The sequence below is a fragment of the Poromitra crassiceps genome, assembly GCF_964638095.1.
Source record: "Poromitra crassiceps genome assembly, chromosome: 12".
Classification (NCBI taxonomy): domain Eukaryota; kingdom Metazoa; phylum Chordata; class Actinopteri; order Beryciformes; family Melamphaidae; genus Poromitra; species Poromitra crassiceps.
In genome coordinates this window covers 3,022,518-3,046,362 of record NC_139632.1, presented here as the reverse complement: position 1 = coordinate 3,046,362, position 23,845 = coordinate 3,022,518, and the positions used below count along the sequence as shown (strand labels likewise).

The 23,845-nt window shown below is 47.0% G+C and overlaps 1 protein-coding gene across 2 annotated transcripts in view; it reads right to left on the bottom strand.

Annotated features, from left to right (window-relative positions):
• zc3h3 (zinc finger CCCH-type containing 3) overlaps positions 1-23,845 on the bottom strand; it is a 159,463-nt gene that overhangs the window by 44,193 nt on the left and 91,425 nt on the right. For both annotated transcript variants that reach the window (XM_083646990.1, XM_083646991.1), the window contains exon 5: positions 5,054-5,214. In XM_083646990.1, the coding sequence (XP_083503116.1) occupies positions 5,054-5,214 (161 nt within the window). The remainder of the gene's footprint in view (positions 1-5,053; positions 5,215-23,845) is intronic.

The window sequence follows — 23,845 nt, the reverse complement described above, 5'->3', positions numbered from 1 at the left end:
TTCTCTTTGTTTTCATTTAGATTTGTTCGCTTTAACATCAATCTTACCTGTAACTATTCACAACAAATGAAGAATTCAAGCGAGTGAGTGAGTGAGCGAGTGAGTGAGTGAGTGAGTGAGTGAGTGAGTGAGTGAGTGTGTGAGTGAGCGAGCGAGCGAGCGAGCGAGTGAGTGTGTGAGCGAGTGAGTGTGTGAGTGAGTGAGTGAGCGAGCGAGTGAGTGAGCGAGTGAGTGAGTGAGCGAGTGAGTGAGTGAGTGAGTGAGTGTGTGAGTGAGTGAGTGAGTGAGTGAGTGAGTGTGTGAGTGAGTGAGTGAGTGAGTGAGTGTGTGAGTGAGTGAGTGTGTGAGTGAGTGAGTGAGTGAGTGAGCGAGTGAGTGAGCACCCAGGCCAATGCTCTAACAACTTGACATCTGTGTAGTTATTTATACTGTGACGGTTTCACACATTTGTGCCGAAGCCAAACGTGACATCCAGCACTGTTGGAACATCATAAACACGATGTACCCGAGGTGCTCGCCAAACACAGGAAGAACAGGAGAGGAGAAGAGAGGAGAAGAGAGGAGAAGAAGAGAGGAGAAGAGAGGAGAAGAGAGGAGAGGAGAGGAGAAGAGAGGAGAAGAGAGGAGAAGAGAGGAGAAGAAGAGAGGAGAAGAGAGGAGAAGAAGAGAGGAGAAGAGAGGAGAAGAGAGGAGAAGAGAGGAGAAGAAGAGAGGAGAAGAGAGGAGAAGAGAGGAGAAGAGAGGAGAAGAGAGGAGAAGAGAGGAGAAGAGAGGAGAGAGGGGTGGGCTTAAACATGGTAGATGATCTTATTCGGGTCTCTAATTCTGGAACATTTTTGGCTGTAAGGCGCAGAGCACTCTGCTGTGAGTTAAGTAGAGCAGGATTACAGGCTGGTGGCACCAGACCAAGAACAAATGTGGAGAGGAACCCAAGCTCGCTGGGAAGATGTGAAATCACAACTCCCGTTGGAGCATACCTGAAGCGCTTGTGGAGCAGCATGGTGGACTGCGTGTAGGAGTACTAGAATGCTGCTCACGAGTTCAACTGAACGGAGCTCATCAATTTCACCCACAGGTTTAGTAGTGAGAGAGAGAGAGGGGGGGGGGGGGGGGAGAGAGAGAGAGACATAGGGGGAAAGAGAGAGAGAGAGACAGAGTGGGGAAGAGAGAGAGAGAGAGACATAGGGGGAAAGAGAGAGAGACAGAGACAGAGAGGGAGAGAGAGAGAGAGAGCGAGAGAGAGAGAGAGAGAGAGAGAGAGAGAGAGAGAGAGAGAGAGAGAGAGAGAGAGAGAGGGGAGGCATGAAGCAGAGAGGTAGAGGCAGATCTCGGGCTTTAATCTGCGTGGTCCAGTTCTGCGGCTCCTCCCCCTCTGTGCTCTGACAGAGGCTCCTCCCCCTCTGTGCTCTGACAGAGGCTCCTCCCCCTCTGTGCTCTGACAGATGACAACTTTATTATTTCAGATGGCAAATCCAGCCGGCTCCCCCAGTCTGTTACACTGCTTCTGGACACACACATGAATAAACACCTCCCAGTTCACACCTACTCATTGACACTTCACTCCTTTGCACTATCAGACTTTATACTAAATAGTAGGGGTGGGGGAAAAATCGATTCACTTAAGTATCGCGATTTTTAATGTCACGATTTTTTGAATCAATCTTTTATTCCAGAATCGATAATCAAATTTTTTTCTGTTTATGTATGAAATGTTACGACTTTCATCCAGCACATTAGAGCGCTTCCCCTCTGCTCCGTGGCTCATACCGCCCCCACTCACACACTAATCATATTCCTTGATCCAGAGCTGAGAGTCCCGACATCTCCTGGATCAGCAGCACTGTCGAGTTGCAGCAAAATAGACAGTTTGTGTTGTACTCTGAAAGGGTTTCCCCCCCTTGAATCAAATTGTATATTATCAGCTTTATTTTAGCATGCAAAAGTAGCGTGAGACCCATTCCTGGCTAATGATCGAGTCTCGCATTTTGGTCCTCCGCTGACGCCACTCGTTTGATCTCACGCGGCGTTACAAAGAATTCGATGTGGGTGAGGTGAGTTTCAATTCGTGTTAACATAACGTGTTAACATGTGTTCTATTAATAAGCGCCCAGGAAATTAACGTTAATATTAAGACACCAATTTCACAAATACGGACGTCTGCAACGTTACTTTACGGAATGCGGGGCAGGGGGCACCCGCAGCTCAATTCACTTCTGTGAGCAGAGACAAAGTTGAACTGTTGGAAAGGTTTTACTTGTACTTTGGGACAGGAATAACTAATTGTGTCATCTATTGAGCACACAGCTTATGACTTTATGTCTTCTGCTTGGGCGGGGTCTTGATGCGTATATAAAACAGATATGGAGAAATGTAGCCTACCGCATTTTCAGGCAGGCAAGGCCTTTTCTCGCCCAACCAATGGCGCGCGGTCACCCTCCAGCCTATGGCATATTTGTAGTTAAGCAAGTCAAAGCAAAACCCAGGCTTTTCCACACCTCTGATTCACCTAACGTTAACCCTACAACCCTGAAATACACGTTACCAAACGTTTTTTTAGAAGGCTGGCAACGCTAGGCTGTCATCAAAGTAAAACGTCACCATGTCTGTAAATAATGCTTGCAGTTGCACTCAGAGCATGTATGTGTGTGTGTGTGTGTGACAAATTAGACCTACCTGTGTGCCTTGAAAATAAGGTGGTTCAAAATAAAGTGGCTATTAATGCAACCTTTTTCTTCTAATGTTTTTTATTCATAAAAACCATCGACATAAATAAATAGATAAAAACAGGTAATTAAAATTATCAATAATTATCGATATAGACGGATATGAAAGATGTTATATCAATATACTTTTTAACTATATCGCCCAGCCTTACTCATGATATAATATACAGTCTCTAGAAGTGTATGATTAAACTTTTCCCATGTTCTAATCTAGTGTAAAAAAGCAAACAAACTGAAAAAAGAAAAGAAAAAAAGAAACAAAAATCGCAATAAATCGTAATATCGAATCGCAATAATCGTAGAATCGCAATACTTAAGAATCGCAATATATATCGAATCGGCACCCAAGTATCGTGATAGTATCGAATCGGGAGATAAGTGAATCGGCACAGCCCTACCAAATAGCAATAATGACCTTTATCTTTAGAATTCTTTTCAAAACACAGTTTACAAAGCTGCTTCACAGATGAAAGAGCAGCAAAGGAAAGCAATGAAGCAATAGATATAGGAATAAGAGAATAAGAGGAAACTAAAGGAAAGGAGAATACAAATAAGCAGGAGAGAAAACAATTTGGAGTATCAATAAATCAATAAAATATATGAATGAATAATATGGATCAAACATGACAAAACACCAAGTTCAAGGAAGGCATTGCCAATTTTCCTTAATGACTTATACCAGCTGGCATGGGCGGAGTTTCTACAGGCAGACAAACCCGATATTACTCCGTGTGGAAAACATAATATAGAGAAGGTAAGCACTGTCCATCAGCTTATTACCGAGATTATAATGATAAAAAGTGGATTGAAAATCGGCAAAGCCTCGCTTTATTTAATTTTTTAAGAGGCATTGATCTGTATCGAATTAAAGTGAAGGAGGTAAAAATTGTATTCTTGTGAATTTTGTTTCAATTTGAAATTGCGAGTCTTCTCACCTTTACTGTGCATTTTCACAGTCCGGCAATCCTCTTCACATATTCAGAAAGCATCGCCACCAATGAGCCGTGGGATTAGTATCGGTATTGTTTTTGACGAACAATAGAATAACAGCCACCAGGGGGCGTCTCGGTGGTTCACCGAGTAGAACGCGTACCACAAAGGCTTTGTCCTTTGTGCGGCCGACCCGGGTTTGTCTCTGACCCATGGTCCTTTGCTGCATGTTGTCCAGGGCCGATTCTAGGGGGGGGCAGGGGTGGGCTATGCCCACCCAAAAATTAATCTTGCCCACCCAAATTTTTTTTTTTTTTTTGTATCTCCCTTTTTTTTTCGCGACCTGAAGGTTGGAGACCACTGGGTTAGTTAGTTTAGGGCACCTAACAGTAGTTATAGCTTTAATTTGATTTGAGAAATAAGCTCATCCAATGCAAAGAATATTATGGAGTTGATTATTTTAAACTATGGATGAAGGATTGTTATTTATTTGTTAGGGTAACAAAGTCAATCTGCTTTCAAAGTTTTAATTTCAGTTTGAGTTTGAATAAGACTAAAAGTCTTGTAAATATAGGTTTGAAGGCTAAATGGCAAATAGTTTTTAGCTATGGTTAAGTCTCACTGCACTAGTCTTTAATTTGATTTGAGAAATAAGATCATCCAATGAAAAGAAATGTTATGGAGTTGATTATTTTAAACTGGATGAAGTATTTTTATTTATTTTTAGGGTAAGTAAATCTGCTTTCAAAGTAGTTTTCTTTGTCACTTTTCAGTTTGAATTTGAATAAGACTAAACGTCTTGGAAATATAGCAATAGTTTTGTAAATAGTTAGTTTGTACATAGTTTGCTAATAGTTTTGACAATAATAATGTAAACACTGGCCTGTCACCTGAGTGAAAGTTCCTACTTACAGTTTGGTGACCCAAAACAGAATGGTGACTCCTACTGGAACAATTTGGTTCAGTGTTTATGCCTGTGTTGCTGTCTGTTGTAGTGTAAAACGACTAAAGGGAGAGCAGGTGGTTACATGAAAGTGAGTGAGAAAAGGAGAAGATACTGAATAATGACATCACAACAGTATAATCCTAATGTTAATTTAAAATTAAATATTCTTGGATGAAAGTCCAAAAAACGTCAAATTTTCTTCGGCGCTGCCCTTGCAGGCAGCACCGAGAGTCCATTCCTACCTAAAAGTACTTCCAGCGCCACTGAATATAATGCAATTTAATCCCCATCCCCGAACCCACAACCTCTGGCAACCTACCACCAAAGTTGCCCCCTACCAGCCCACCCTAGTGTGGCAGGCTAGATACGGGCCTGATGTTGTCCCCTCTGTCTCTCCCCACCTTTCCTGTCTGTCTTACTGTCCTCTAGAAAAAACAACAAAAAGTGACTGTACCCGTTCGGTTGATTGACGTGCTGGCTGGCACAGTGCGGGAGAGCTTATTGGCTGACACCCTGTACCAGGAACCACCAATCCAGCGCATGCCCCTCCCTCTCCAATGCTGTGATGGCAGGTGTCTGTCCTGGGGAGACCTCAGACGGCTCTGGAGCAAACTCCTGAGGAAAGGAGGGAGGGAGGGAGGGAGGGAGGTGTGCAAGAGAGAGAGATTACAATGAAAAACTACTTTATCACTATATATATATATTCACTAAATACATACAGGGCCCCAAATGAACACCCGCCAAGCACCAATGGCGACTAGATTTTAGGTTTGGCGTGTGATGCTCAGGGGTCTACCCGCCACGTGGCACATCCCAAAATAGTCGTCATGTCAAATTAAAACTGTGTTTTGGTGCGCAGCCGGCTAACATGAGTGCTTCGTGAGATTGTCTCTTGTTTTCGGGCTGGGCGGGTCCTTCAGGCTAACACTGTTTAACACGGGGGTCAACTCACACCGGCACGCCCCGAGAGAACAAACAAACGCACCCCCAGCAGCACACAGCGACAGACGTGAGTTGCGGACATGAAAGAGACCGTCTTATAAACATGAAACTTCGTACACTTCTTTCCTAATTTTCAACCCAGTGTGAGTAACTTTACAGTGTGAGTAACTTTACAGTGTGAGTAACTTTACAGTGCGAGTAACTTTACAGTGCGAGTAACTTTACAGTGCGAGTAACTTTACAGTGTGAGTAACTTTACAGTGTGAGTAACTTTACAGTGTGATTAACTTTACAGTGTGAGTCACTTTACAGTGTGAGTAACTTCACAGTGTGAGTAACTTTACAGCGTGAGTAACTTTACAGTGCGAGTAACTTTACAGTGTGAGTAACTTTTTTTTAAAGTGTTCAAGTGAATCCAAGTGGTTCACTTTGTTTATAACGTTATGAAGGAGCAGCTGGCACACAGCTCTCTTTGACAAGCTCAGTGAGCATGCAGGCAAGTCCGCTAACGTTATGCTGCTGAGCTGAGCTGAGCTGAGTCCACCTCGAATTCACATTTGAGAGACGGATGACAAGCTTTTTGTCATGAGTTTATAAGCCTGCAAGAACATTTACTATGAGCCGCGGAGCGGACGCTGCTGACTGAGCTGAGAGTCCTTTCAACTCAAAGTGAGTAGCCTACAACTAGCGTTGATGTTTGTTTCTTCCTCTGTCTGTAACAGCCTCCCCGGACCCTAGAAGCTTTGATTATGATCGATTTTATCTCCCCGAAGCGGCAACGCTCTAAATACGGTATTGGGGACAGCCCTAGATATTAGGGGTGTCAAAAATAATCGATTATAAGATGCATCGCGATGCGGACGTGCACGATTCTGCATCGATTCAGAAATATCAAAAATCGATTATTAAAAATAAATAAATAATAATAATCAAATAAAATAGAATGGAAGTACATGCAGTTGTTTATTTTAATTATGGATCATAATACAATGCAATTCCAAATGAAAAAAGAAAGTGAGAAAAAATAAATCATGATTGCAGAAAAAAGTGATGCATCGATTTAAGATGCATCGAGATGCATCGAGATGCATCGATAATCGTAATCGAATCGAATCGTAGCCCTCTGAATCGTAATCGAATCGTGAGGCCAGTGAAGATTCACAGCCCGACACGCGGCCTTAACCATTATAACCACGCCTTTTAAGCGTAGAATTATTCACAACTGTGCTCATTGGTGAACTGCAGTTACTCAATGACATTCTTCCTTTCGAAGCTCCGATCCACTCGATCCAGTCCGCGGGTTGCGGCTTTATGCTGTCATCTCTTCGTGCCAATTTGGATATCTCAGCACATCACAGATCATAGCCTGAATAAAACAATTCAACCTACAGCCAGGCAAATACAGATCTGTTCAGCAGGGCTGATGGTCTCCCTGTAGCCTACAATATAGAACGTTAACTATCGGTGACATTCCTGATACCATCCAATTCCATGATCTTTATATGTTGTAAACACATAACTTTCACAATAGTGAACAGCACCCCCACTTGGCTCATTCAGGGCAGGTAGTTTTATAACTTGTAGACGACCTGCTGCTCAGGCTAAATGATGCACATAAATATAGCCTACATTATGTAAAGTCATTGCATAAATGTGTTTTTATTGTAAAAGTACGTGTGAAGTAGCCTAAGCCAAGTCTTGCTGGAGCGGATATCACAGTAGAACCGTGTTACGGCTGTCACCCATCTATATCACGTTGTATTTGCGAGGGATATATATTCCACCTGGATTACATATATGTTTCACATAGGGTTGATTGTTATGTTTTATTTTGTCCAATATTGAAATGTTCCAGAATTGCATCTTGTGTTAACATACATATTATTTATATCTACCACTTAGCCTATTTAGGCTGATTTGGTTGCTATTTCTTGTCTAAATGTATTAGCCTCAATGCATGCTGGGAGATTTCACATGTGTGGCTTTGGTAGGGGAGCGCACAGGTAGGATGATGCAACAGCTTCTGAATGACAGAAAACTACGGTATAACAACTTTTTTTTCATCGGTCATTGTGCCTGTCTGAGCGTGAGAGAGAGGGGGAGAGAGAGTGAGATGGCAGAGGAGAGCTCCGCGCAATTACGCACTGAATAAGGCCTGGTTTTGAAAAGCGCTAAGCGCTAAATTAACGCCAGGGGGGAAGATAGCGTTAGGCCGGTATTTAAGGCCGAAACGCCCATTCTGGCACTGTGCCACGCTTCTTCGGCGTAAAGCGCATTTCGGGGCCTAAAACCATGATGCCATCTTCCCGAGGCAGGCGCAAGGCGCGTTTTTTTGCGTTTAGCGCCAGTTTTAGCGCCTAAGGCCAGTGGGAAGATAGAGGCCATTATGTATATGTGACAAAAATGCAATATATTATTTTGGCTGGTAGAATAATGCATGAATATAATATAACATGAATGTTAAAGCAGGATGAATGCTTAGTTCACAAACTGTTGAAATGGTGGCTCGTTCCACTGAATGAGACTGAAAGAGTATTTAAAAACTGCTAATTTCTTCCTCAGCACTAGGGCTGCCCTCGACCAAAGATTATCCTGGTCGACCAGAAATCGACCACAGCTCCAACCAATCGATTGGTCGAAACGGGGTCTAAAAAAAGAAAAAAAAAGAAAAAAGAAAAAAGTGTACTTTTTTGTTTTTATTTTTTGCAGTGTACTTTTTTTCTTATTTTGTGCAGTGTACTGACTACTGCCTGCACTATACCTGATGGCTGATAATTATAAAAGCTATTTGCAGCGTTGTAACGTTACCGGAATGGACAAACTGATCAGCGTGCTGTGCAACACCTGGCCATATTCAGCTAATGGGAAACAGCTTTGAGTTGCGTGTGCGATGGTTATGGTTATGTAACGTTAGCACACGTGGCATGGCTAATTCGTTGGCAGAAAGGACAGCTAGACAGCTTTTGCGATTTATTCCAGTAACATCTTATAAGTCTGTCTAACATTACCAGAGTTGGAGTGTATCTCTGTGGACATCAAGTCTCACTGAAGACTGTAGTCTTAGTCTCGCTGGCCAGCCTCCTCTCCCTTCCGTCTGAGGAGTCTGGCGCCGCAGGTCTCCATAACTGGGATAAACCCTCCCCTGCTCTACTCTGCTCTCCCATTGGAGCGACTGTTTCGGTGGCAGCCGGATGTCCACTCCCTGCTTATTACAAACTCTGTCATTGGCTCCGACCATGTCAATCAGAGCAGCTTCCGCTCCCTCCTCCCTGGGTGTTGCTGTAAATAGTGCGCTGCCGCCTCAGTGAAAACAACAACGCTAACTAGCTAGCAAGCTAACGGCAGAAACCTACACGCTAGCTCGTTGCTACACGCTGAAAACGGCAAGTTGGATTGTTTGAAACTATTTTCCAAGGGCACTGCCGCTAAGCGCCGCCCATCGCAATGCCACTATGGAGACCTGCGGCGCCAGACTCCTCGGACGGAAGGGAGAGGAGGCTGGCCAGCGAGACTACTGTAGTCTCAACTCATAAGGTGCGTAGTTAGCCGCTCGTTAACAGCTGATGGTGGCTGCGTGCTGAAACATTGTTTTTCGCTGATAACTGAGCCATTTAATTGTTAATTCCATCGCTCTGCTGGTTCCTCAGCTTTCTGCTAACTAAGGTTAGCCTGTCTCTCTAGCCTGGATCACTTCCTGTGTGCTTCTAGAAAAGGTCCGTGTTGCAACTTGCTTCCGAGGCACGTTACTTAGTTCCGGATCGCTTTTCTTGTTATGAAATTAAATCTCTCCTATGAAATTATTATAACACCAGCGATTGTTCGACCAATGTGAATCTCATCGACCAACCAATCGACCAGGAGGGGGCAGCCCTACTCAGCACCACCTCTCCTTTTCCTGTCCTCTTATATCTCCTCTCCTCCTAATCCAGACCCCCCCCCGCCTCTCTCTGCCAGACCCCCCCCCGTCTCTCTCTTCCAGACCCCCCCCCCGTCTCTCTCTTCCAGACCCCCCCCCGTCTCTCTCTGCCAGACCCCCCCGTCTCTCTCTTCCAGACCCCCCCCCCCGCCTCTCTCTGCCAGACCCCCCCCCCCACCTCTCTCTGCCAGACCCCCCCCCCGTCTCTCTCTTCCAGACCCCCCCACCTCTCTCTTCCAGACGCCCCCCCGCCTCTCTCTTCCAGACCCCCCCACCTCTCTCTTCCAGACCCCCCCCGTCTCTCTCTTCCAGACCCCCCCGTCTCTCTCTTCCAGACCCCCCCCCGCCTCTCTCTTCCAGGCCCCCCCCCACCTCTCTCTCTTCCAGACCCCCCCCACCTCTCTCTTCCAGACCCCCCCCCGCCTCTCTCTTCCAGACCCCCCCCCGCCTCTCTCTTCCAGACCCCCCCCCGTCTCTCTCTTCCAGACCCCCCCCACCTCTCTCTTCCAGACCCCCCCCACCTCTCTCTTCCAGACCCCCCCCCGCCTCTCTCTTCCAGACCCCCCCCCCGTCTCTCTCTTCCAGACCCCCCCCACCTCTCTCTTCCAGACCCCCCCCCCGTCTCTCTCTTCCAGACCCCCCCCACCTCTCTCTTCCAGACCCCCCCCCGTCTCTCTCTTCCAGACCCCCCCGTCTCTCTCTTCCAGACCCCCCCGTCTCTCTTCCAGACCCCCCCGTCTCTCTTCCAGACCCCCCCCGCCTCTCTCTTCCAGACCCCCCCCGTCTCTCTCTTCCAGACCCCCCCCATCTCTCTCTTCCAGACCCCCCCGTCTCTCTCTTCCAGACCCCCCCCGTCTCTCTCTTCCAGACCCCCCCCCGTCTCTCTCTTCCAGACCCCCCCCCGTCTCTCTCTTCCAGACCCCCCCCGTCTCTCTCTTCCAGACCCCCCTGTCTCTCTCTTCCAGACCCCCCCCCGTCTCTCTCTTCCAGACCCCCCCCGTCTCTCTCTTCCAGACCCCCCCGTCTCTCTCTTCCAGACCCCCCCGTCTCTCTTCCAGACCCCCCCCGTCTCTCTCTGCCAAAACCCCCCCGTCTCTCTCTGCCAAAACCCCCCCGTCTCTCTCTGCCAAAACCCCCCCATCTCTCTCTGCCAGACCACCCCCCCCATCTCTCTCTGCCAAACCCCCCCCGTCTCTCTCTTCCAGACCACCCCCCCCCCCCGCCTCTCTCCCTCCCATGTCACAGCACTCTGTTCAATTGCTCTTCTAATGGAAAGGACGGCAGTGTGGAAATGGAGAGAATTGAAAAGAGGAGAGGAGGAAATCAATGAGATAATAGGCAGGGCAAGGGGCCAGAGCAGGAGGTTGGCCCCAACACTGGAGCACAGAGACCATGGACACACACATCCTGAGACACACACACACACACACACACACACACACACACACACACACACAGTGTATCACAACATGCTACTGCTGCGGCACACACAGGCATAGGCCTCTACGCACATATGCTCACAAAACACCATCCAGAAGTCAGTGCCTTGGCTACAGTACGAGGGAGGGAAGGAGGGAGCGTGGCTGCTGTTAACTGTGTGTCTACAGTGTGTATGGGAGGGTGGGGGGTGTGGGGGTGCGGGGGGGGTACAGGGGTTATGGCGATAAATTGCACTGTCCTGTCACTTCTATTTGGGGTGGATTGGGCCTGGTGTGCAGGGCACCGCTGGAGGTAATTTGCTGCCGTATTTCAGATGGGCTGGAAATGGGTTTAGAGCGAGAGTTCATGCCTCCCATTATAGAGAAGAGAGAGGGTTACCCCAAACACACACCAGTGCGTGCAAAACACCCCCCTCTCACACACACACACACACACACACACACACACAACACACCACACCAGCACGTGCAAAACACCCCCCCCTCACACACACACCAGTACGCGCAAAACAACCCCCCCCCCCCACACACACACACACCAGCGCGCGCAAAACACCCCCCCACCCCCCCCCCCCCCACACACACACACACACACACACTTACATGCGGCAGTGGAGAGGTTGTGCAGTGCTAGAAACAAGAAAAAGAACAGAGCAAATATCAGCCATCAGTGGCTGCAGCCATAAGTCAGATCAGTGGCTGAACCTACACAGGCCAACTGCAGCCAGGGGAGACATAATGAGTGCTCACTGCCACCCGGGGAGGCTTCAACGGCCTGCGGAGCCACAATGGAGGTTAATGGGGATATGACATGAACAGTTAACACATACAGCAGTTAACCCTGACACAGGGCCACAGTCGGGGGGGGGGGGGGGGGTGAGAGAGGGTGTAGCAGTGGGAGAGGCTGGATGTTAGGATCTTAACCTGTAGGGGGGGGGGGGGGGGGTGTAGCAGTGGGAGAGGCTGGATGTTAGGATCTTAACCTGTAGGGGGGGGGGGGGGGGGGGGGTGAGGGTGTAGCAGTGGGAGAGGCTGGATGTTAGGATCTTAACCTGTAGGGGGGGGGGGGGGGGGTGAGGGTGTAGCAGTGGGAGAGGCTGGATGTTAGGATCTTAACCTGTAGGGGGGGGGGGGGGGGGGTGAGGGTGTAGCAGTGGGAGAGGCTGGATGTTAGGATCTTAACCTGTAGGGGGGGGGGGGGGGTGAGGGTGTAGCAGTGGGAGAGGCTGGATGTTAGGATCTTAACCTGTAGGGGGGGGGGGGGGGGGGTGAGGGTGTAGCAGTGGGAGAGGCTGGATGTTAGGATCTTAACCTGTAGGGGGGGGGGGGGGGTGAGGGTGTAGCAGTGGGAGAGGCTGGATGTTAGGATCTTAACCTGTAGGGGGGGGGGGGTGAGGGTGTAGCAGTGGGAGAGGCTGGATGTTAGGATCTTAACCTGTAGGGGGGGGGGGGGGGGTGAGGGTGTAGCAGTGGGAGAGGCTGGATGTTAGGATCTTAACCTGTAGGGGGGGGGGGGGGTGAGGGTGTAGCAGTGGGAGAGGCTGGATGTTAGGATCTTAACCTGTAGGGGGGGGGGGGGGGGTGAGGGTGTAGCAGTGGGAGAGGCTGGATGTTAGGATCTTAACCTGTAGGGGGGGGGGGGGGGTGAGGGTGTAGCAGTGGGAGAGGCTGGATGTTAGGATCTTAACCTGTAGGGGGGGGGGGGGGGTGAGGGTGTAGCAGTGGGAGAGGCTGGATGTTAGGATCTTAACCTGTAGGGGGGGGGGGGGGGGGGGGGTGAGGGTGTAGCAGTGGGAGAGGCTGGATGTTAGGATCTTAACCTGTAGGGGGGGGGGGGGTGAGGGTGTAGCAGTGGGAGAGGCTGGATGTTAGGATCTTAACCTGTAGGGGGGGGGGGGTGAGGGTGTAGCAGTGGGAGAGGCTGGATGTTAGGATCTTAACCTGTAGGGGGGGGGGGGTGAGGGTGTAGCAGTGGGAGAGGCTGGATGTTAGGATCTTAACCTGTAGGGGGGGGGGGGGTGAGGGTGTAGCAGTGGGAGAGGCTGGATGTTAGGATCTTAACCTGTAGGGGGGGGGGGGGGGGGGTGTAGCAGTGGGAGAGGCTGGATGTTAGGATCTTAACCTGTAGGGGGGGGGGGGGGTGAGGGTGTAGCAGTGGGAGAGGCTGGATGTTAGGATCTTAACCTGTAGGGGGGGGGGGGGGGGGGGGTGAGGGTGTAGCAGCGGGAGAGGCTGGATGTTAGGATCTTAACCTGTAGGGGGGAGGGGGGGGGGGGGTGTAGCAGTGGGAGAGGCTGGATGTTAGGATCTTAACCTGTAGGGGGGGGGGGGGGGGGGGGTGAGGGTGTAGCAGTGGGAGAGGCTGGATGTGATGTGTACACCATGGAGGTAATCTGATTACCAATACCTATAGCCACGTTCACACACAGATCGCGCAAAATTGCAGTTCAGAAGGCCCGCAAAGCCGGCAGCCTCGCCACAGAAATTGCTTTCACACACAGCCAAGCAGCACCGCCACATTCCCGTCCTGGGGTGTGCTTTCAGGTGACAGCCACCGCTCCCGGATTGAAAGGCGAGCGGAGGCATTTCCACCCAGCTCCTCCTAGCCCAAATGAATATTTTCATAGGTTAGTGTAGCCTAGGCTACTGTATGATGAACGAATTCATTCAACAACCAAACATCGCCGATGTACGCCAGCCAACGAGCCAGCCAACTACATGCAGCTGCGGTCGTTAAGGATCAAAGTGATAAAACAGGAAAGTGTTGTCCACATGCAGCATGGTAACAAGGCTTTCAATATTCATCTGATCCACTTTATGGATCACAGACACACCATCATGTAGCCTATTAGGTACAAGGCTAATTCTTATCTTTTGGTTCCAGTTTTTTGTAAAGGAAATTATTCCCATGAAGTAGCCTAATTAGCGTCCGTTCTGAAAGACATCGCCCGCATATCAAACAGCTGCAGTCTGCATAACGTTCGTCGGGGGAATAGTATAGGCTATAAATGCACATGACTACTATAACGTTAGTAGTTTTTGTAAGGGAATGCACAACATGGCTAGCTAGACAGATTGCAGTTCTGGAGCTGGTTTCCAGAGGGAATATCCTCAGACCAACTCGCCACAGACAGCTATAGTCCTCTGAAGCTTATTATTATATCCGTTAATTTGACCTACTTGTCAACATCGTTTGTCATAAAGCCTAACCTATTTACTAGGCACGGAGCATTCCTCCTGGCCACCTTTTTTTACTTTCGCATTTCTTGCTGCATGAGGTGGTTTTGCCCTGTATTTGTTTTTATGAATGAGCTGACCATTCGCACCGTTCCGGCTTGCCGCTCCTACGCCTTCAGGTGGAGGCGGGTTGCAGAGGGGAAAGCCATAGAGCATCTGAGGAGACTAAAAACTCACCTTTTCAGGCTACACCTGGGCCCTTCTTGAACTAACATCTTTTATCACAATCAGAATCACTTTTATTGCCACAGTATGCAAGTTACATACGAGGAATTTGTCTTATGCCTCCCACACACTAGAGGATAAAAGGCCCGATTTAATGCCCGATTCCCCTCGGGGGGGCGTGGCCCGATTCGAGGCTAGTCTCAACCGATTTTTTGTCAAAATAATTGTCAAGTGTCTGGTGTCAATAAATTATTGATTGAATCGGAGCCGGCCCGATCTCGAATCGGGCATATCAAACATGTTTGATATTTACGATGGCTGTCTCCCGACGGAACCCGCAATAGCCAATGAGAGCGAGCAGACCGGGACGCGTCGACGGTCATACCCGGATGTTAATGCAGCGCTACGAGTTGTGGCAGCAGCAGTGCCATGTAGCTCCTCTCTCCCCAGCATCCTCACAGCTTAAAACAGGGTGGACAGCGGCGGATGGCTCTCCAAACATGTGCCGAGCGGAGCGGTTTGTTTGCTTCAAGGGAGTGGATATGCTGTAATATGAGCTCTCAGACAGGACGTTGTTTTAGCTCATTTTGCGAGGGTGTCCGCGCTGCTTGAAGTGGACCCGCCACTCGGTGCATGTTTGGAGAGCCATCTGCTGTTGTCTGTGTGAAAAAATTGCGGTTTTGTGGGATATAAACAGCCTACAGTCTAGTTGCTGGAATCGCTGTGAGTCGGTACTTCAAACGGCTGGTGTGTGGTCTCGCAGTCTGGCCGAATCGTCTAGTGTGTGCGTTCAGGTGATTTTAATGTTAAAATCTGATGAAATTGTCCTTATGTCTGTGGTCTCTCATGTTTTTAAAATCGGTTAAGATTTGAAAATCCTCTAGTGTGTAGGCAGCATTAGTGTCTGTATGCAGTGTAGCGGTCAGAGATAAGAAGTAGGAAGATAACTAAAGACAATCACAAAGTTGCAAGTGCAATCAAATCGAGTAAATATATACAATATGTTCATGAGTGGTGAAGTGTTCTGTGGATAATAAATTATATAAAATAAAATAAATAAAATAAAATAAAATAAAATAAATAAAATAAATAAAATAAATACATTTTTAATAAAAAAATAAAAAAACTTCTCAAACCTACTAATGCTACATGTTACTTATTCCTTCTCAAACTACTTCCTACATGGTGCTACATAGTCTATCAAAAATATCTTAGCTGTCATTGATTGTGTTGCATAGTGGTTTTCTGTACTGTTGACAAATTGTGATATTGTAAGTCGCTTTGGACAAAAGCGTCTGCTAAATGACGAAATGTAATGTAATGAGGATCAAACCATGCACACATCAGAGAGCAATAACATCATTTAGAGGGTTTCCTCTATCCCTACTCTCGCTTTGACCTCTTCCCCATGGCGCCCTTGACCTCCAGGGGCATATCCGTTATCAGAGAGCCTCCAGGCCTGTTCAGTGTTCACCACACAAATCCTCCCCTGCTGGACAGCCGGTTTCTTTCAGCGGGGAGAATTTCACTGTTGCGTATGGCACAGATATAGAGAGGCAAAGTGGAACGTCACTTCCTGCTTCAGCACTGTACCAGAGATTTTCTTCCGCCATTTATTTTCCCATAGACATTTCGTAAAATGCTTATGAAATAGTTGTACTTCGTCGAACCAAACGGTTCAGCTAAGGCTATAATCAGGAGAGACCATAGAACATTTCACTCGGACCAAAACTAGAAAAAAACATTGAAAAAATATTTTATTTAACCCCGCATTTTTTTTACGTTTTGGTCCCAGTGAAATGTTATGCGATCTCTCCTGTTTCTAAATACCGGTATATCTGAACCGTTTGGTTTGAACCAGTAAAACTATTTTTATACGCATTTTACAGAATGTGTATGGGAAAATAAATGGCGGATGAAAATCTCTGGTACGGTGCTGAAGCAGGAAGTAGGCGATCACTTTGCCTCTCTATAGCTTACTCTCTATAGCTGACTCGAGGTTAGAGAAGAAAACTCCACAGAAAAAGGTAACAAAGACAAGGGGGTGAAAAAGGAAGAGATGGAGGAGGAACTCCCTTGTGAGTAGTCTGCATTCACAAGTGTGTGTGTGTGTACACTGTGTGTGTGTGTGTGTGTGTGTGTGTGTGTGTGCGTGTGCGTGCGTGTGTGTGTGTGTGTGTGTACTGTATGTATGTGTGTGTGTGTGGGTGTGCGTGTGCGGTGTGTGTGTGTTTGCATGCACGTGCATGCATTGCTCTGACCATGCGATGCACAGATGAAGGAGAGAGCAATTCAGCACTACCAGTGCTGTTGATGAATGATCCGACTTTTGTTTTGGTGACAGGGAAGAATTCGGAGGGTCGCTCACAATAATGCTGCCCTGGTCTCTTTGTCTGCAACCCCAGCATTAAGCATTAGTAAGCTCATATTGGGAAACAGTTACCCTTGAAACAGAGCACAGCAAAAAGAGTCATCTGGCTAATTCCAACAGTGAGGACTGCTGCTTTGCTTTAGGCAGTGCACTTAAAGCCAACCTATACGCACTGTCATTATGCATCACAATACTATCAAATCTGGACCACGACGTGCTGTCAACGTTTTATTCCCACCATCTTACACCAACAACACGCATCAACCACGACACTCTGACACTCACTTACGCTTTCCGGCAGCTGTCGTAAAGCCGCGCGGTGTATCCACACATACACAACACAATCACATTTAAAGGGATCTGATTGGAATGAAGGAAGTCTTCTCTCAGGGCAGAACACGACACTAAGCATGGAAAAAGATTTTCCAGAAGGTAAGGGGAAAAAAATCAGGGGTGTGCATGAGATGCAGCAAAAGGGGCGCACAGTGTAGGTGACGGGTGTGCATGAGATGCAGCAAAAGGGGCGCACAGTGTAGGTGACGGGTGTGCATGAGATGCAGCAAAAGGGGCGCACAGTGTAGGTGACGGGTGTGCATGAGATGCAGCAAAAGGGGCGCACAGTGTAGGTGACGGGTGTGCATGAGATGCAGCAAAAGGGGCGCACAGTGTAGGTGACGGGTGTGCATGAGATGCAGCAAAAGGGGCGCACAGTGTAGGTGACGGGTGTGCATGAGATGCAGCAAAAGGGGCGCACAGTGTAGGTGACGGGTGTGCATGAGATGCAGCAAAAGGGGCGCACAGTGTAGGTGACGGCGCCAGGGTTTTCCATAAGCATCAGCCGGAGGGCCGCACATGAAAACATTTAAAGCCGGCTACTTTCTTGATGTCACAATAACCGCAATATTGCGACACCGGAAACACGGCAAACTCAACTCAACCGACTTTAAACAAACGCATATTTCGAATAGCGTAAGACGAGCAAATCAACAGTAGACAAAAAAAAGTACATTAAAACACTTTGAACACCACAATGTGTCAGTTCAAACATCACAAAACAAAACACACTAGCTAGTGATGTGAGGGTCGGGCCTTGGACCCGTGCCAGAATGCAGGGCTCTAAAGCCCAGAGATGTGAGAACAATGTGTTCAAGTGAAGCTAGGCTGCTGTCTTTCTGCCTCTCCACCATGTTGACTTCTTCTGACATGGTTATGAGTGAAGCTAGGCTGCTGTCTTTCTGCCTCTCCACCATGTTGACTTCTTCTGACATGGTTATGAGTGAAGCTAGGCTGCTGTCTTTCTGCCTCTCCACCATGTTGACTTCTTCTGACATGGTTATGAGTGAAGCTAGGCTGCTGTCTTTCTGCCTCTCCACCATGTTGACTTCTTCTGACATGGTTATGAGTGAAGCTAGGCTGCTGTCTTTCTGCCTCTCCTCCATGTTGACTTCTTCTGACATGGTTATGAGTGAAGCTAGGCTGCTGTCTTTCTGCCTCTCCACCATGTTGACTTCTTCTGACATGGTTATGAGTGAAGCTAGGCTGCTGTCTTTCTGCCTCTCCACCATGTTGACTTCTTCTGACATGGTTATGAGTGAAGCTAGGCTGCTGTCTTTCTGCCTCTCCACCATGTTGACTTCTTCTGACATGGTTATGAGTGAAGCTAGGCTGCTGTCTTTCTGCCTCTCCTCCATGTTGACTTCTTCTGACATGGTTATGAGTGAAGCTAGGCTGCTGTCTTTCTGCCTCTCCACCATGTTGACTTCTTCTGACATGGTTATGAGTGAAGCTAGGCTGCTGTCTTTCTGCCTCTCCACCATGTTGACTTCTTCTGACATGGTTATGAGTGAAGCTAGGCTGCTGTCTTTCTGCCTCTCCACCATGTTGACTTCTTCTGACATGGTTATGAGTGAAGCTAGGCTGCTGTCTTTCTGCCTCTCCACCATGTTGACTTCTTCTGACATGGTTATGAGTGAAGCTAGGCTGCTGTCTTTCTGCCTCTCCACCATGTTGACTTCTTCTGACATGGTTATGAGTGAAGCTAGGCTGCTGTCTTTCTGCCTCTCCACCATGTTGACTTCTTCTGACATGGTTATGAGTGAAGCTAGGCTGCTGTCTTTCTGCCTCTCCACCATGTTGACTTCTTCTGACATGGTTATGAGTGAAGCTAGGCTACTGTCTTTCTGCCTCTCCACCATGTTGACTTCTTCTGACATGGTTATGAGTGAAGCTAGGCTGCTGTCTTTCTGCCTCTCCACCATGTTGACTTCTTCTGACATGGTTATGAGTGAAGCTAGGCTACTGTCTTTCTGCCTCTCCACCATGTTGACTTCTTCTGACATGGTTATGAGTGAAGCTAGGCTGCTGTCTTTCTGCCTCTCCACCATGTTGACTTCTTCTGACATGGTTATGAGTGAAGCTAGGCTGCTGTCTTTCTGCCTCTGCACCATGTTGACTTCTTCTGACATGGTTATGAGTGAAGCTAGGCTACTGTCTTTCTGCCTCTCCACCATGTTGACTTCTTCTGACATGGTTATGAGTGAAGCTAGGCTGCTGTCTTTCTGCCTCTCCACCATGTTGACTTCTTCTGACATGGTTATGAGCGAAGCTAGGCTGCTGTCTTTCTGCCTCTCCACCATGTTGACTTCTTCTGACATGGTTATGAGTGAAGCTAGGCTGCTGTCTTTCTGCCTCTCCACCATGTTGACTTCTTCTGACATGGTTATGAGTGAAGCTAGGCTGCTGTCTTCTGCCTCTCCACCATGTTGACTTCTTATGTTCACGTGTTGAATCCCCAAGCATTTGGCAATAAATTGGTCTGGCTGATGGCAATTTTCTCTGAGGTCTGATGATCACAGCGCTTCCCACACGCAGCATATGATGGTGTATGAAGATGATGATGATGGTGTATGAAGATGATGATGATGGTGTATGAAGATGATGATGATGGTGTATGAAGATGATGATGGTGTATGAAGATGGTGATTGGTGTATGAAGAGCGATGAATGGGGAAGTGAATGGTGATTGGTGTATGAAGAGCGATGAATGGGGAAGTGAATGGTGATTGGTGTATGAAGAGCGATGAATGGGGAAGTGAATGCGGGGAAGGAGGAGAGATGTGAAGAAGAGAGAGAGCACTGCTTCACTTTATTGCCCAGTCTCTTACATCCTGTACTGATCGATACAGGAGCACTAAACGAGATGAGGGCCTGGACCCTCTGTCTGTCTGTGTGTGTGTGTGTGCGTGTGTGTGTGTGTGTGTGTGTGTGTGTGTGTGTGTGTGTGTGTGTGTGTGTGTGTGTGTGTAGTTATTTGGGGTTGGGGTGGACTCCATATAGAGGACAGTAACACCGACACCAGAAATACGTGAGGAAAAGAAAGCGGAGGGGAGAGGAAGACGACCCTGACAGTGAAGCAGACAGTAGTGTGGATGTGATGTTATGCACAGAGATGACACAGAAAACAGATGGGTTGAGCACAGAACATTAGCTGGAGAGTGAGTGCACAAAAGAGGTGGAAGGGAAGATGGAGATGTAGAAAAAAAAGAAGGGAGGCGGGGGAGAACGATGAAGGGAGGGGCTGTAAATTATTGCTAAACGCGGATGCTTTACGGCTTTCTTAATTCAACTGCTGCTACTATTAATGGAGTTAATGTTGAGATTAGATCTATTTTGTGGAGGCGGGGGCTGAAATACTGTGGCCGATTCTCCTCCTCCCTCCCCGCAGCACTCAATCATCCACGGTGCCCATTACCGCTGACACCAGAGAAGCGCACGGCATGCTGGGTAGGTACGGATCAGCTCACTTCCTCTGGGCGTGCGAGCCGGGGAACTTGGGGGAGCAGCAGGGAAAGAGAGACTTTAGCAGGATATTGTACATGTAGGTTTGGTTATAGTGTTAACTTCGACGATGAAAACTATGATGGAAAATGTTAGTCGGCTACCCCAAGACTAAGACGCGACTACAATGTTCAGACTTTTAGTTTCATTGACTAAGACGAGACTAAAATCCTCAAACTTTTAGGCGACTAAATAAAGAGAGGATGAGGTTGAATAAACATGATAAAACCTAATAAGGATATTTGACACAGGACTAAGACTAAATAAAGGAATAGACGACAAAATTAACACTAATTGTAGACTGTTTCCCCCCCTCAATGCAGCAGTTCAGGTTCCTGTGCTGCAGCATCATAGATGTAGCTGGCCTTTAGCTGTCTTAAAAACACATTGACAGTTACAACAGAACCCGCCCAGTCTCAGCTAAGGGTCTTACAGTATCTATAGAGAACCGCAGGAACAGAACCCGCCCAGTCTCAGCTAAGGGTCTTACAGTATCTATAGAGAACCGCAGGAACAGAACCCGCCCAGTCTCAGCTAAGGGTCTTACAGTATCTATAGAGAACCGCAGGAACAGAACCCGCCCAGTCTCAGCTAAGGGTCTTACAGTATCTATAGAGAACCGCAGGAACAGAACCCGTCCAGTCTCAGCTAAGGGTCTTACAGTATCTATAGAGAACCGCAGGAACAGAACCCGCCCAGTCTCAGCTAAGGGTCTTACAGTATCTATAGAGAACCGCAGGAACAGAACCCGCCCAGTCTCAGCTAAGGGTCTTACAGTATCTATAGAGAACCGCAGGAACAGAACCCGTCCAGTCTCAGCTAAGGGTCTTACAGTATCTATAGAGAACCATAGGAATGAGTCCGGAGGTATACTTCCGGCTTCGTCAACAAAACAGTGAATGGGGTTTAGAATGGGGATTTCACTTATATGCATAAAATAAGGTCTGTCGTTAACAAAAGTTTATGGGAACGCGAATTTGGGTTCAGCATCATAATCTTCACAAACATGAATAACTTTTAGGACTTTTGGAACGTAGATGCAAATAAACTTAACATTTTTTAAATGTGATCTTTAGTCTGAGGGAGGGCCACCGCTCGACCCAGCCAAGTCTCGGCCAAGGTGCTGGAAAAATAACTAGAGTTACAAATATAAAAGGAATTTCCGCACACTTGAATCTGTACAGATTTACCATTTATTTATTGTGAAATCTGTACAGATTCAAGTGTGCGGAAATTCCTTTTATAAATGTGATCTTTAGAAAACGCTTCAAAAGGCAAATCTGACAAAATATTTGACAGTGTGATCCAGCCCATTGCACTAGTGTACGGTAGTGAAGTCCACTCAGTCATCATAGCTTCATCAGCTGGGAGAAACACCCAACAGAATCCCTACATGCTGAATTCTGCAGACAGATCCTACACGTACAAAGAAAAACACCAACAAATGCAGATCAGAATTGGGACATTATCCATGAACAATTAACATTCAAAAGAGAGCACTTTTTTTTTAAACCATCTTAAATCCAGTCCCTCAGATAGCCTCCACTTCAAAGTCCTCCAGACCCAAGAGCTGAACCCAGAAAAGAGTCCACTGTTTCAATTGGTGCTGAGACTTAACTGCCACCCCTCAGACATACATTATTACGGAACCCACCACAGTTTTGGGCAGACCACGCCCTACGCAGCAGTCAAGCGCCAGGATTGGCCAGGAGCGAGCCTTTGTTCCCATTGTGACAGCTCGAATCTCCCACACCAAACACTCTGCGCCCAGCCCAATGATTTCATGAACCAACTGAATTGCTCTTGATAGCGGACATTGAAATAAAATATGGTCACGTATGTTCCTGAAGGTCTTTGCACACACAGTCTGATTGTTTTCGTATGCGTGTTTTTTAATCCGTCATCTGAAAACACAGACGGGTCCCAGGTCGCAAAAATCTATTGACTGATGCGAAAAACACAGAAAATCGAACCTCGTCTGAAAACTTAAATGACGGACGTAATTGTCGGACTCGGTGTGTCAATCATGATTGACACAAATGAGGTCATATTATTATTTTCTTCGTGCGTCAATTTCGGACGAAAATACGGACTTGGTGTGCAAAAGCCTTTAATGTCATATATGAACGCTAATGCGGTTTCATTGGATCAATTATATATATATATATACTCTCCAAAGCCACAAAACAATTTGAAGGCTACCCATTGCATGGAAACCGCGGTGGGTCCCGTGCGGTTTTGGGCAGACCACGCCCTGTGCCCGCCTACGCAGCAGTCAAGCACGGGATTGGCCAGGCACCCATGCTCACATGAGCCAATGGGACGAGTATTCATTTTGACAAGCTCCTCCGGCTGCGCTTCCTTGACAAGTTGACAGACAACGGCCTCAGCCTGGATGAAAAACTCTGCGCTGCCAACATGGTTTTAAATGAAGAAAAACGGTAAATTAACAATGTTTTAACAAATTTTTGCTCCATCAAACTAACATTTAGATTGTTCTTCGTACCGCAAGATGTATTTTTTCCATCTCTTCTTAATCTGATATTTGAGGCAATATGATCTTTCTCCTCAGAAAATCTGATTTAACAAGCCAAAAGCCCTGTGAGAAAAATGTGCTGTTTACTTGCATCAAGCCCAAGAGTAATATCTCTGGGTTTCCTGCTTTGAAGGTCTCTATCTCTCTTCCTCACACCGTCCATACAATAGTATCTAATAAATACAGTAGTATTTTCTGTTACAATAGTATCTAATAAATACAGTAGTATTTTCTTGTACAATAGTATCTAATAAATACAGTAGTAGTCTATCATTTTAATATTGATACACAGAACGCAAGTAGCCTAAATGCATGCATTACTGCCTCACTCAAACTATTTTCTGTTACAATAAATTAGCTTTTTTCACTTCCCACCCAATTCACCCATTTTGTGTGTAAAAGGCAGGAAGTAACACAGGTGCAAGAAGAACAATCTATTTGGTGGTCCAGTGCCAGGGCCCTCGTTAGTTTTGCTTGCACCTTGTTACGGTGTTACAATTTGGAGTGTGCTGGTGTGAAACCCACTTTTGCAACAAGGGACTGTCAGAGGTTTAAACTAACTAGGAAATTCCAAGTTGTCTTGATAATTGCACTCTGCTCATGCTGTTGAGTTAATTCTCTTGTTTACATATATTTTGACCAATGTTTTATTTAGACAAACTACTCCTAAATAATTAGGATGGAGAGGACTAATCCCTGGTGAATGTACAAAAAAAACTATATATATTTCAATTGCAAGTTATTATTTTATAAGTATTATTGCATTATACTGTATTCATTATACAGTACTTTATTTTTAATTG